Genomic DNA, 13767 nt, shown 5'->3' with positions numbered 1-13767 from the left:
CAAAGTCTTCCCACATTTTGAATGACTGACCTTGAAAAAGACTTGGACATATGAGGCAAATAAAATGGAAATTGAGTTAAAGTCATCAATTTGGGTCTTTTTTTTTTTTTTCTCTCAACATTTTTGGCAGTAAAGGGCCCCTTGATGCGAACTCATTTCCCTTTGGCAGAATTTAAGTGGAAAATAATAAAATTATTATGTTAGACTTTATTACATATTAGTGAATGTAAAACCAAATCTACAGCAAATGCAGTCTTATCTTCATTAGTGCCCTTTAACAACAAGTTATCTGATGTTATGACCTCATGATATATAAATGAGCGCGATAAAAGGCTTTACAAGATTCATAATGGATCATCTTTAAAAGATTAGAACTCATCAAGAAAACATAAATAGTACACAAACAAAAGACATCTGTTCGTTACAACATTAGATGTATCATGCACTATTTTCCACTATTCTGTTTCCACTTTCCGCTATTTTTGGATCCATGCAAGTTGTAAAATGCAGAAGTAGAAATCTTTAAATTCATCACTTTTCTCTTTGGAAAAAGTTGAGTCTGTGTGTAGTGTATCTATCAGCATGTGATGTGAGAGATGTCTTGTGTCTGTATGCACATTATTAAATGCTGCCCATCATAGCCCCCAGCAGCAGTGGGGAAGTCTGCCACAGCAATAATGGTTGTACTGGTACACACATACGAATCTAGACTGCCCTCTAGTGGTCGAGCTATTCCTGTTGAAGAGAGTCTGACTGTGTGGCCCCCATCCCTCCACCCTCTGACCCCACCCACAGGCTTTCAACCTGGTGTATATCTGTGTATGAATGGATGGAGGAGAGTGTGAATGTCTCAGGAATATAAGAAGTCTTAGTATTGTCAAAAATACTGAAAAACAAACACTTACAAAGTTCACATAAATATTGTAACTATTATTATTATTATTATTATTATTATTATTAGTAGTAGTAGTAGTAGTAATAGTAGTAGTAGTAGTAGTAGTAGTAGTAGTAGTAGTAGTATGTGTCTTTCTTCGACCTGGGGACAATCTCCAAGGAAGTATACCGTTGCCATGGAATCACTCTGTAATTTAGCTAGTGTTAGCAGTAGGCTACAACTTGAGGCCCACGTATTTAAAACTAATGCTATATTTGTTCACATTTTGGTAAATTGGCACCACAAAACCTATGCCGAATTAGCCGTTAGTAGTTCCCGTTTGCCATGTATCCACTGATATACAGAAAACTACTACTGGGTTACTGTGATACTGAATCAAACTTAAAAATGTGATGTTTCTCAGGCAAGTTCTGGAGTTTTAAGGAGCGTTTTCTATGTTTCCTACGCAGATTTATGGACATTTATTTGTGATAATAATGCCATCCCCCGCGTATCATGTCTGTGTGTTCAGGTTTGGGTGAGTTATGACTCCGAGAATAGTGTAAAATTTGCCGCTAATTGCGGCAACATGGCGCCATGGGGTTTACCTTAATTGCCTCCATAAGGTGAGTCACATCCGCTGCTGCTGCTCCAATAACTTACTTCTGGCCCGTCAAATAACGAGGTCCGCTGTGTTTCAGTTCACCCCATTTATTAAGTTAGTATACAGAACATGAGATGAGCTAGTATTCAACGTGTGCTCTTTACAAGTCATGCTTTACTTCCTCAATATCAGCCAATCCTGGGACTCTGTCCAGGTACGCGTTTTCCTGTCAAACCAGGATACTCAACATGGCGCTGTACTAGTTAACTTCAGCGATCTGCATTCACAGCAAAACACACTCTATGCAACCTCTACAAAACTAACTTTTACATGCTCTTCCTGACATAGGTGCTTTTCCTTCTATGCTGGGGAGGGACCATGTATGACCATTGGGTGGTGCTCTCCTGCTGGCCCCTGCTGCCTGGATGTTGAACAGGGAGGTACCATTTGGAGCGGTTGTGGTGCCCCTCATGGATTTTGCTTAGTATCTTACCATTGATGATCGTCATCAGCCTGAGTAGCAATTTTTGGCTGACTTCTACTGTGTCCAGATCTTCGGTGTTGATCAAGGTTGGTTATCAAGTTTGAAATGATGCATACCAGTCAGATATTTACCAGAGTGTTCACATCCTCAGACCCCTGCATACTCTTTCTCAGTTTCCAGCAATCCTCATGTAGTTGGAGAATTACCCCTTCTTGCCCATAGATTACATCTGCTGACAGCACTGTTGCCCTGTCTGGGTTGAAATATGCCAGTACTGAGGTGCTCATCACAGCATCAGGCATCAAGCATCAAGCTCTGATAGTATTTCATGCATTTTCCTCTGGAAGATTTCTGGTGCTGTGCTTAATGCCAAAAGGCAGACCTTTAAATCAGTACCTGCGTGATGAATGTTGTTACCGAGCTGCTTTGCCTGTGCTAAAGAATCTGCTAAAACCTGGTTGTGTTGAGGGAGGAGAAGACTTTGGCCCCTGCTTATTTTACTGAAACGTCCTCAGTAGGGGGAAGTATATATCTTTTTCTTTTCACCTGCTCATGTCTACACAGCTGTACACTTTCCCTTTCAGGTTCACAACTGGCACCAATGGACTGCACCAATCAGTTGGGTGGTTGACTTTCTCAATCAGTCCCAATGTCTCAATCCTGCTAGGTTTCTCCTTAACATTGGGTATCGTGAGCAACGGCACTCTGCAAGCTGTCATTAATGCACAGGGTTCTACTCACTCATTTAAGTGTCCTGATCACTGAATACCTACTTTCCTCAACCCTTTTCACTCAGCCAAGTGCTATGGCTGCCTCCCTTCCCAGCAAATTATTTACTGTTGAACCTGTGACTACATACACCTTCGTTTCATGGTGTTTCCCTTTGTCGCTGAAGGCTGTGTTGAAAAAGCCTCGGCATTTGAAGCATCCTCCTGGGCTAATAAAAGGAATGTGTGGTTTATTTAGAACCTGTCTCTGCCTCAGTGCTTTGAATGTGTCTTGGTTTATTACTGTTGCATCAGCCCCTGTATCAATCTTAAAGTGGGAAGAAATTTGACCAAACTCAGAAGTTACTGTCTAGTTTTCTGGGCTGCTCTCAGACCAGCAGCCACAAGGCGAAATTATCCCTGTTCATTTGTTTCATCTCAGACCTCCATGGCTACTTTTGAGTGGTGCATGCGTTCCTAGTGTCCATCATTGTTGCATCTCCTGCACACTGAGCCTTGTGCTGGGCAGCCTGACTTCTCCATATGTTGTGTCTTTCTACATCTTTACATCATATTGGCCTCTTTCTGCTTTATTTCTCCAGCTCTCCCAGACTATTGGTTTATCTCCTATCTCCACTCCAGTGTGTCCTTAGGGGTCAGGTTAGATTAAGTCAGGTATAACTGGTTTGGGTCAGCAATGAGGTTAGGCACAGGTTAAGGTAAGGGGAAACATATTGAAGTGGAAACACACCTGTCCCTTTCCCCTCACCTCAGGATCTTCGCTTTGACTCTCCTGCACCCCCCGCAGGTTGCACCTCACAAGCACAGTTCTCAATAAGAGTTATACCTTATATTGATATTATACAATATTGTTGCAACATGTTGTCATGACGTTTGAGTCTGTTTCTTTCTTCATCTCAGATTCAATCTCAGGTCTTCAGAACTTCTTCACTGCACTGACAATGCAAGAAACTGGGGAAGGTATGCAGACTTGTAAGATCTGTTATCTATGATGCCTATGAGGTTAACAGTGGAATTGACAGGAGCTGTCACAGAGTCCTTGTCAGTTCTGCTGGCAGTGGGACAACAGACACAGCAGGTGGGAAGGACAGATAGCTCACATACCAACATGCCAAAGAGCAGCACAAAGCAGCCTGTGTTGGTTTGGACAGCATGCAACTGCTTCCCTTTTCTTTTGGCTTCACAGTAAAAGAGGATGTTCACTGTAAGCTAAACTAATAATAATGCAACACACCAATGATGAATTTACCTTCAATCAACTACCTTTTGGTGTCTTGAAAGTCAAATGAATAGTTCCTTTATTGCGAACTATGTGCATGTGCTCCATCTTTCTTCAAAAGCTCTTTCACCTGGCTTTTGTGAAATTTTGCCTCAGAGGTTTACTTACTCAGGAAAAATGTGGAAAAATACATATAAACATATGAAAATATTCTGTTTATAAGCCATCCAAATTAAACAATGGATTAAAATGCATGCTGAGAAATCTTGGGTGTGATCAAGACAGCTAAAAAAAAAGTGTGTAGAACAGGTTAGGGCTCAGTCATAACATTGACTGATGAAGCAGCACTTGATGCAGTCATTCAGAGGCGACACACCTACTGTCTGTGTAGTTCTAATTGCACAATAAAAGATAAGGGTGACTAATTAAATGATTATTGGTTTGGACAACTTGTTGTTGGCTTCCAACATTGCCTAGAAAGTTATGTTGTAGTCCAAAAATGGTAAAATGAGTTGATTCAATCACTCCTGCTGTGTTCTCTACAAACTCTTTTGCACGGCAACTGGGTGCTTATACCTATTCACAGACATATCTTTCAAATTGAGCTTAATTTTCACAGCAGTAGATGACCTTATACACAAATTACAGAAAAGAGCAAATCTATTTGTCTCTAAAAGCCTGCAGCACTGATAAAATGTCTGTCAGACAGACCGTCTGCTTGCAAATGTGCAGCAAATGTTGCATAAAGGCTAAACCAGGAGGTGAGAAAACAGGTTGCACAAGTTCTGTTGCCATCACATCAGATAAAGGTGCTGAAGCTGAGCCAGAACACTGGTGCCTCAATTTGTGATTTGACGTGACATAATGAGGGCTTACATTTTACAAGCCAAAAAGGAAATTTGTGACTTGTGGACAACGTAGAGACAGTGTGCGATCAAGGATTTGTAGTAATGCTCGTTATAAAAGTTGTCCGATCAGCTTGTGTACAACTGACAGACCTAAACACTGCTGCTGTGTAAAAATCTTGTGAGCTTTGACGTGTGTCACTATCCAACCATGCAAACCACGTTTCAGATTCTTATCAGAGTGGCAACTGGCTGTGCTTTGTGCTTTGAGTTACAGGATGGTATGTTCTAGCAATATAGGGCATACTTTCAACATTTTAATTCACTTAATCAACACCCTCCAATTATGATGCAGAACCTTTGACAAACTGCACTGACTAAATGCTCAGTGCACAAAAATTTGAATATGAGCCAGTTTACAGTTTTTGTGGTCAACAAACCAATGCAAAAATTCCAACGGGTTTTAGGAAGTGAAAGCATTGACAGCAACGACCTTTAAAAGTATCTAAAAGGAGAACAAAGAGGGGAACCAACCACACAGTGCCAATGTAACACAGGATAACTTGTGAAAGCAGACAGGGGCGCACAAAAGGTTCCTATCTGCATCCTTAAGTGACAAAATAACGTATCACTGCCTCTTAAAAGTAACAGTATTTAATTTACAAGAACCAAAGCTACAGTGAGAGTCAGCAGATATCCAAAACATTCTTGATTGCCAGTCAGTTTTCTGAGAAATAAAAATTGTGCACAATATGAGTAACAAGTAGAGTAGTAACAAGTGTGGGCATGACAGTCAATATATTCAAGCCATGTCAGGCACTCAGATTATAATAGCTTAATGCTGTAAATAATAATGTTAAGCTGCTTCCCAAAAGTTTTGTAATGTCTTCATCAACCCTGTAACATCGTTGGTACATTCCTGTAAATACAGTAGTCACTGGAAGTCAGCTGAGGTGTAAGACTGGCCGTCGTTGCCTCAGTCCCTGAGCAGCCCCAGCCTCTTCAGAGCCTCGCGGCGGCCATTACCGTTTTCTGCACGAGGGCAGATCAGCACACTGATGCCTTGCGATCGTGGCAGCTTCTGAGAGTCTCCGGAGTGCTGAGAGGCAGGCAGGGACCTCCGTAAGTCCGGCTCTTTGATGGCAGGATGGCTCAACTGCGAACCCTCTCCCTGAGTGCTTGGAAACTCTTTCCCACTCCCCAGAGAGGCGGGGCGTGGACGGCCGTTACGCAGCTGTCTGGGGCTCTGCTTGGCGCTGACGCCCTGGTCGGCCTCGGTGGAGTCTTGACAAGCCATATAGCTGCTTAGACCCGGACCAGAGCGCTCCAGGGTGGCTGATTTAACACCTTTGGGTGGGGTTAGATGTTTGACCAGGGAGGGAGGTGTGCGAGGAGGTGTATTCACCTGTGGAGCAACTGTGGCCCCTGAAACATCTTTGACAGCAGACAGTTCATCGTCTGCCAGCATCGGCCCGCTGGGGTCACTGAAAGCAGCAGGTGCTGGGACAATACCAGGAGGATGGACTGCAGGAGCTGGAGAAGGACCCGATGATGACACAGCTGCAGGAGACTGGAGAGGGACGGAGACGGGAGACGGGCTGTTGACACGGGTGTAAGATGGTGTCGTGGGCGGTGTGTGTGGAGATGCAGGGCTGATTGGAGAAGAAGGAGCTGCCCATGACCTTCTAGTTTTGGGGGAAAGCTTAGGGCTCAGGGCAGGGCCGGAATCAACCTCATCACTTTTGAGCAGGCCAAGCTTTCGGAGGGCCTCCATGCGGACCCTCTGGGGGTCCAGCAACACCCGATCACTGCTAGTGGGCACCGAATGTACCGAGTTGCCATCGGCCGCTGTTGCTTTGTGTGACTTCAGAATAATGTTCGCAGGAAGCTTCTTGGGCTTTGGGGCCACAGCAGGCGGGCTTCTGGGCTCAATGGCTTCAGGAGGAGGAGTCATCAGGGGACCAGGGCTGATGGGTAATGGACTCAGTTCTGGGAGCTTTTCTGCAGGCTCCTTGGTCACAGGGGAGCTCGCTGAAGTCGTCTTCGTAGAGGCTCTGTGGCGCAGCTGCTCCAAGTCAATCGGTGCTCCTGGCTTGTTTGTGGACACTCCTGCAGATGGAGGAGGGTCTTTTGCTTTCTCTGGCTGTGGAGGAGGTCCTGGGTCATCCCTGAAGTCTGACGGAGGAGGAATCAGACTCAGATCTATCTCAGGGGCCTTGGGAGACTGACTTGTACTTGGAACAATCTTTAGGTTATCATCTCCATCCTTGGATAAACACACCTCAGTCTGAGAGGCTGATGGGTGGATTTCACAACCGGCGACTGATTCAGTGACTGCAGGTTCAGGTTGAGTCATGAGGTTTACTGGTGTTTCCAGATCCTTCATGTCGGCTGCAGAGGTTGGAGAGGCCTGTGGTTCTGAGGTTTCATTTAGAGTGAGATGCTCACCATTGTCTGATTTTTGGTCTCTTGTGGACTCATCAGACTTGAAAGTGGAAATGTCTAAGAAACAAAAGCACATTTGCTGCAGTTAGCACTGCAATTACTGACGTTATCTTAATGTAAACATAACCAACTAAGAAAACATGCAAAACAGAATATTTCCTGACGTGAACTTACCATTTACTCTTGTTTTTTCTGTTTGTAACACAGCATCTGATTCATCATTGGACAAGCCGCTGTCCTCCTGCACCTCCAACGCTTCAATTGTTTCCTCCAGATACAAGAGACACGCTCTCTCCTCTGCAGATAAGTGCTCCATGCTATCTTCACTCTGCACACAACACAAGAGACGGGGAAACATATCACGGAGATGAAAAAAGACTGAACAGTTCCTGAATGTTTCACCAATCTCTGTCCTCCATTTAACCCTAAACATGGCCATGAGAGACAGGACAGGAACAATAGGTCAAAGCTGTTTAGTGTTAAAGCAGCTGCAAAGGAATGACTAATTACACCACTCCTGTCCTGCTCTTGGCTATCTTTCATTCTATATTGGCCTGTCAGAAGAATTTATTTCAGGTGACTGCAGGTGCCTGAGAACAGCCTGACATCCTCTCCCCTTAGGACATCTTTTAAAGAAAACTCTCTCAATAAAAACCATTGAAGGCCTCTCCCTGAACCTCAGACAGATTCACTTCCTCTCATTTGACCATTATATTCACTGTCACTGTCTCGATGCACAAATCTCAGTTCTTTATTTCCCGTTCCAGCGAAGGACAGAAGCAAAAGCAGCGTTTATTCAGACAGGCTGCAGGAAATTAGTGCAGCACTACAGTGTGTCTATATGTTGTGTTATATAACCGACAGATAAGCAACAGAGCCAGCGGGACAGAGGCGAGGAGATCTACAGCAGCACTCACACAGCCTGAGTTCATGCTGATTACACTGTCGCAGCTCCCGGCACTGTCCATATTGCTCAAGGAATCCATGGCAACGCCGCCTGGCCACGTGGCACTCTTCGGCATTGCACGAGGAAGAGGACGAGGGCAGGACCTGGGCTTCACAGTCCTCTTTTGATTGTGCAAATATCGCCCAGAAGAAACCGCCTGAGGAAGAATCTGAAAGGTCAAGGAGAAGATGTGAGAGCAGGACAAATGCCATCACCACCCGACAAATTGTTCTTCCACTTTGTACAATCCGTCAAATGCACAGACTCAAGCACAACCGGTAAACATGAGACGGAGCCTGAGTTTGAGGCTAAAAATAGTCCACCAAATTAGTCTGTAAACATCACAGCAACAACTATTAATGTCAAATCTTTCCATTAGTGTGATGAATGAATGCCATAAATTTCAGCTGATAGCTAAATGATCCTCATAATGTAATAGCTGTCCTATTTAAGATGAAATGTGCTGTCACAATCACTGCGATATATTGAACATAACCAGTTATGCTAATAGAGTTGTTACATAAATTAATGGATGAATTTGTAAACGGTTTTATTTACACATTAGATGTGACCTGGATTAATATGAAGCCCATAGTTTAATGGGCGTGTTGTTAAACATAAGGGCAGCTTCACAATTTATATCAGTCAGGCACCAATGTGAGCGTCAAACACACTATTGTCAGTCATCCTGTTCACACTTTAATTAATGAAAATTAAAAATCCTTACCTAGTGCTCTTTCAGTGTAAGTGATGGGGAACAAAACAGTTCTTATTCTGTATATATAAAAATATGCTCCAAACTTTTGAAGCTAATATGAAGCTTCAACAGCCTGACTTAGTCAAACCAAAGTCCTTTCAGTATAAAACTCCTTCTGAGTGTTTCCTCATCAGGCTGCAGCAGAAGGTGATTAACAAAACGAGGTGATATTGTAATAAAAAGGAATATATGGAGTATATATTTGCACTGAATGAGTTGAGGGCGATCAGACTTGAAAAATTGTGAACTTACCCTTTAATACGAAGTTCATAGATTATTGGGCTTTTTTACATTTTGCAAAACAGTTACAAGTTCATGCACACACATATTGATCTCATCTTTCTCAGACATGCCAGCTGATAATCAGAAGAGATGACTGTGACTTTAGTCTTTACTTTTATTCCTTCATCTTCTTTTTATTGAGGAAAAACGTTCTTGGCTAATTAAAAAGTTCTCAGTTATCAACCTTTGGATTTTAGTTTGCATTAAAGTCACGCTACCTGATATATCACTGTTCCTCTAACAGTTTAAAAGCTGACATCATGAGCAATAAAACACACCCTTCCTCGATTTAATACAGCTGGGGATTTTGCAGCCTACTTGGTCTGGTATGACCAGTACGGTGGTTAATGTTAGCTCAGTCTAGATCGATACTGCGGTATGACAGACATGACTGACTTTATGACTCTTTTGTACATGTGTCACTGTTAAATTAAGTTTTAGCATTATCCTCCAACTGTCAGAGCTAAAACTATAAGTCGAACAACTATTTCAAAAACTGATTAATCATTTGAGTAAGTTTTGAAGCATGACTTAGAATGAGAAATTTGAGGGTTTGCTGCTTTTCTTTTGATAATTTGATATGTTTTCTGGCATTTTATAGATCAATTAATCAATAACAGCAGAATAATCAGTAAGAAAAAGAATTGTGTATTAGTTGCAGCCACAATATATTGTGCAAATGGGGTTATGACAAACAAATTTCCATTATTACTGATGTTAAATGATTTATTAGAGTAACAGCTGCAGCAAGCTCTGCTTTCTAAATGATTCCAGCGGCAGACAGCAGGAAGAGGATATTTTGCATTGCAGCACTCAGGTTATGTGGAACAAATGCCATACAGAGACGCTTTAAGAAGTGCATTTATTGGCATTCCTGTCAGTCTGATTCAGCAATCAAGACAGAAAGGTTCATCTTTGTCTGAAGACGCATGAGATACTTCACGTCATGTACAATCTGTGTTGATGTGTTGTAGCCTGATGCTGTTTACTTGTCTTTTCCAGGCTATTATCCTGTGTGTATTATCACCACTGACAGGTCAGGCATGAGGAAAGGATGCCTACCAGAAACTAGAAGAATTATTACTGGCTGCTCATCTGCATACAAGGACGGGGATTTTCAAAATCCTCTTAGAAACAGCGACTTAGAAACAAATAGTGCAGTAAATGAATTCGAGAGGCTGCGCAAAAGGCCACTTTAAACAAAGTTCTTACCTCCTACCTCCTCTTTGTAAGTGCTTAAAGTGCATTAGCAAGTGCCATGAAGGGATAATACAGTGGTTGATCAACTCAGGTTAAGACTGAAGTGGATTTTGGCTAAATATGTCACAACAATGCAACATACTGTATCAGAAGACAAAAGCTTCGCACGAGGCTTTCTCGTCCTGTAGTCACAGCTGCACAATCACGTTCAGGTGTGTTCGTGGAGGCAGAGCAAAGCTATCTTTATTGTTCTCTTATCTCAGTGATTAAACATATACGAGCAAAGTGGTCTCCAATACTGCAGGAAGGCTGTTAGTTATAGTAACTACTGTGGTATGAGGTTTCTCCGAGGACGAGCCAGACGGACACTCATTCAACACAGTCAACTTAAAATGTGAAAAATACAGACATTCTTTTCCAGATATTGTCATTTGAAGGATTTTTAGAGGCCTGAAGAGTGAAATTATACATTATTTGATCAGAATCTGAAAAATGTCAAACAGAATGACATGATTTTGTGTTTTTCTCTCATATCCCTTTGATCATCACTGTTCAAAATCTCCCTATCAGGTCATTCGTTCATTAAAAGTCCTACAAACCTAATTTTCTTGAAACAGGTGTAAAACATCTGCAGGTGAGAGGACGGTTTCCAACAGAAATCAGCTTGTTTGGAGATATTTCTTTTGGGAATCCGTGTAGATATATTCCCATTGTAAAGGCAGGCTATTTTCACTTCTTTAAAATCGTTCAAAGACTCAAGTCCCTGAAAAAAGCCTTTGTAAGAAGCAGACTTTGTGGCCTCTCAGCTGTATCTTGGGATCTATCCCACTTTTGAACCACTGGCAAAGAGCATTGACATTTTGGGTTGTTGATATGAAGACACAGAAAGGACAGTTGGGGAAAAACCTGATCACCCACACCCACATTTGCACATGTTTACTGACAACAAAAGCTGGTTGACAAAGCACCCACTGGTGTGAGCCTTAATGGCTGCTAATTAGCGTCCCTCCCATCAGCCCATTGAGATCCGCAGAGCCAGAAACGAATGTCCAAGCCTGAGCAGCCAACACCTCTCCAACCTGAACGAAGCATCAAACCTGCAGGGCGGCTGAGGGAGAGCTCACTGCACCCACGGCTGAGTCAGGATTTAATAGTGACAGGAATGTCACTTTGCTTGCTTCCACGTCATTAAGACAACTGTCGAGATCCAGCTCTGATGTGACGGGGCGTTGAATTACAACTACAGCGCCTTTAAATCGTAAAAAAGGGAGGCTCGGCTCCAGATCCTGAATGTGTTTACTGTGAGAGCAGCTGCACAGTTTATGAGCCAGACTTAGAGTCCAAGAAATCATCATTTACACTCCATGATGACAAATTATAGTGTGCTGGTGACAAAAAGGGGTCCAAAAATGTGAAGTATGTGTTCAAGGGCAGCCAGAGAACTGGTTTAATGATTAACAGTAAACAAAAGTTCATGTGAGCACCAGGTTGTGCAACTCACAACCTGCTGGAGTGAACAGAAGTATTTCATTAATGTTTAGCTTGGCACCTTGTCCCACCAACATGACTATTATTGACATTCATGTGCAAATATTTGTGCTTTCCCTGACTCTGACCCGCCCAGCAGATATCCAATCACTAACACTAATGATCAATGTGTCATCAAAAGAAATATGGGCTTGCACCGAGCATGAAAAGTGATTAGCAATGCTGGTGGGATATTTCTAACACTGGCAGGAGGCTTCTGCTGAGCACCTGTTCCTCCGTTTCAGCGCAACCTGCTGATAACAGGCAGGATGTCTCTGTCTGTGCAAACAGGCCACTCACACCCTGAAATCAAAGCGCAGAAAAGCAAAAACCAGAGCTCACACTGTGCTCACACACCTGAGCAAGACAGGCAGAGTTTTTCAACTTTTCCTCTTTCCAGGTCGCTGATCTCGCACTCACAGGCAGGCTGACTCCCTGATAACTCACCGGACAGGTCGGGGCGGTGAAGTCTCGGTGAAGCCGTCCAGCGGTGCTGATTTTCGGCTCTCAGTCCATCGCTGCTGCGCTCCTCTTCCCCTCTGCGTCCCGCCGCTGCTCTGCTCCCGCACGAAGAGACGCCGCTTACGGAACCAGGTGGGAATTAATTGCAGCCAGGTGAGCCAATTAGCTTCCGCACAGGTTGTGGCGAGTGGCCAATCAGTGAGCGTCTGCTTCTCAGGAAGAGCCAATGGAATGACGGCAGCCAAATGAAGAACACCCAGGAGGAAGAAAATCTGTTTAGTTCTTCTCCACAGAAGACAAATAAACAAATATCAGTCATAGGCTGCATATAATGAGTGGCTTTAACATCGTTAATATTTATTCACTTTTTATTATAATATTGTGAAAAAAGGTTTGTTAAAACCAAAAAACCTTCTGTTTTGGTCATTGTAGCTGATAATAATGATAATAAAAACAATAATAATAATTATAATATCATTGTGATAAATCATTTCCTCCTGTCACAGCTCCTGTCTCTATCGGTGGTAAATAAGTGATTCCTAATTAATTAAAGATTAGTTAGAGGCCATTAATAACTGCAGTTTATTGTCACTTATGCTGTCTTTTTTAGCTCTTTTTTAGCTTCCTATGGAGGTTATTATTCATAAGTTAAAGTTACCGTTTATTAATAACATCCACTTCACCACCAAATGGAAAGGATGGCACCAGCCAAAGGGAATTTCAAAGCCTGTTTTCATGAATGGCTTGTAAACAGTCTGTAAAACCAGTTAGCAGAGTTACGTTATGGCCTTACTGGAAAGCGGTGTCATAACATTTTGTCCTCTTTATACTTTGGTATCGTATAAACAAATATCACACGGCTTGTTTGACTCTTTTTTTGTTACTGTTTACAGGCCGGATGCTGCGAGGAGTCTGTGTCAGTCTGTGCATGCTGGCGCTGGAGAACAAAGGAGGCCTATCTGCAGATATCACCCTCACAACCAGCATCAACAAGCTGATCTGTTTTTCAGGAACAGCAGCACACGTCTGTGACGTCTGTCGCATATCTATGAAAATGAGCAGATGTGTAAATTCACATTCCCATCTGATCTGTTGGTGTTTTCATGTTGGCCGATGGCTTCACATCGCATAAAGCACCATTAATACATAATTATCAGAAGACGGTTATCAGATGAATGAGAACACAATAATCTACTATTTCGTTAACGTGCTGCAAACTGGGTTAGATCTGTGTTTCTTGTCAATCCAGCATTAATAGGACTTCAACCAAAAAGCAGATGTGAAGGTGAAGTTTGGCTCTCACTAGGAAAATGAGAAAGTTGCTCATTTATACGTTCACAAACTCCAGAGTTAATTTGAGGTGACATGAGTTGACATGACAAATGAGTTGTTAG

General features: G+C 42.7%; 1 protein-coding gene across 4 annotated transcripts; it reads right to left on the bottom strand.

Annotated features, from left to right (window-relative positions):
- Positions 1-4392: 4392 nt before the first annotated feature.
- Positions 4393-12442, bottom strand: LOC139335317 (specifically androgen-regulated gene protein). Of its 4 annotated transcripts, none has more exons than XM_070968866.1 (4): positions 12359-12442; positions 8105-8314; positions 7374-7527; positions 4393-7256 (listed from the first exon to the last, which is right to left on the bottom strand). In XM_070968866.1, the coding sequence occupies exons 2-4, from the start codon at positions 8219-8221 to the stop codon at positions 5731-5733; spliced, it is 1797 nt and encodes a 598-aa protein (XP_070824967.1). In that variant the 5' UTR covers positions 8222-8314; positions 12359-12442; the 3' UTR covers positions 4393-5730. The 4 variants fall into 4 exon arrangements, with proteins under 4 accessions (XP_070824967.1, XP_070824969.1, XP_070824970.1 ...); XM_070968868.1 differs by having other exon boundaries at positions 8117-8314; XM_070968869.1 differs by lacking the exon at positions 8105-8314.
- Positions 12443-13767: the final 1325 nt, after the last annotated feature.

This window comes from Chaetodon trifascialis, chromosome 8, assembly GCF_039877785.1.
Source record: "Chaetodon trifascialis isolate fChaTrf1 chromosome 8, fChaTrf1.hap1, whole genome shotgun sequence".
In the NCBI taxonomy this organism is placed as follows: Eukaryota; Metazoa; Chordata; class Actinopteri; order Chaetodontiformes; family Chaetodontidae; genus Chaetodon; species Chaetodon trifascialis.
Note: the sequence above shows the minus strand (reverse complement) of the source record. Positions and strands in the feature narration are given on the sequence as shown.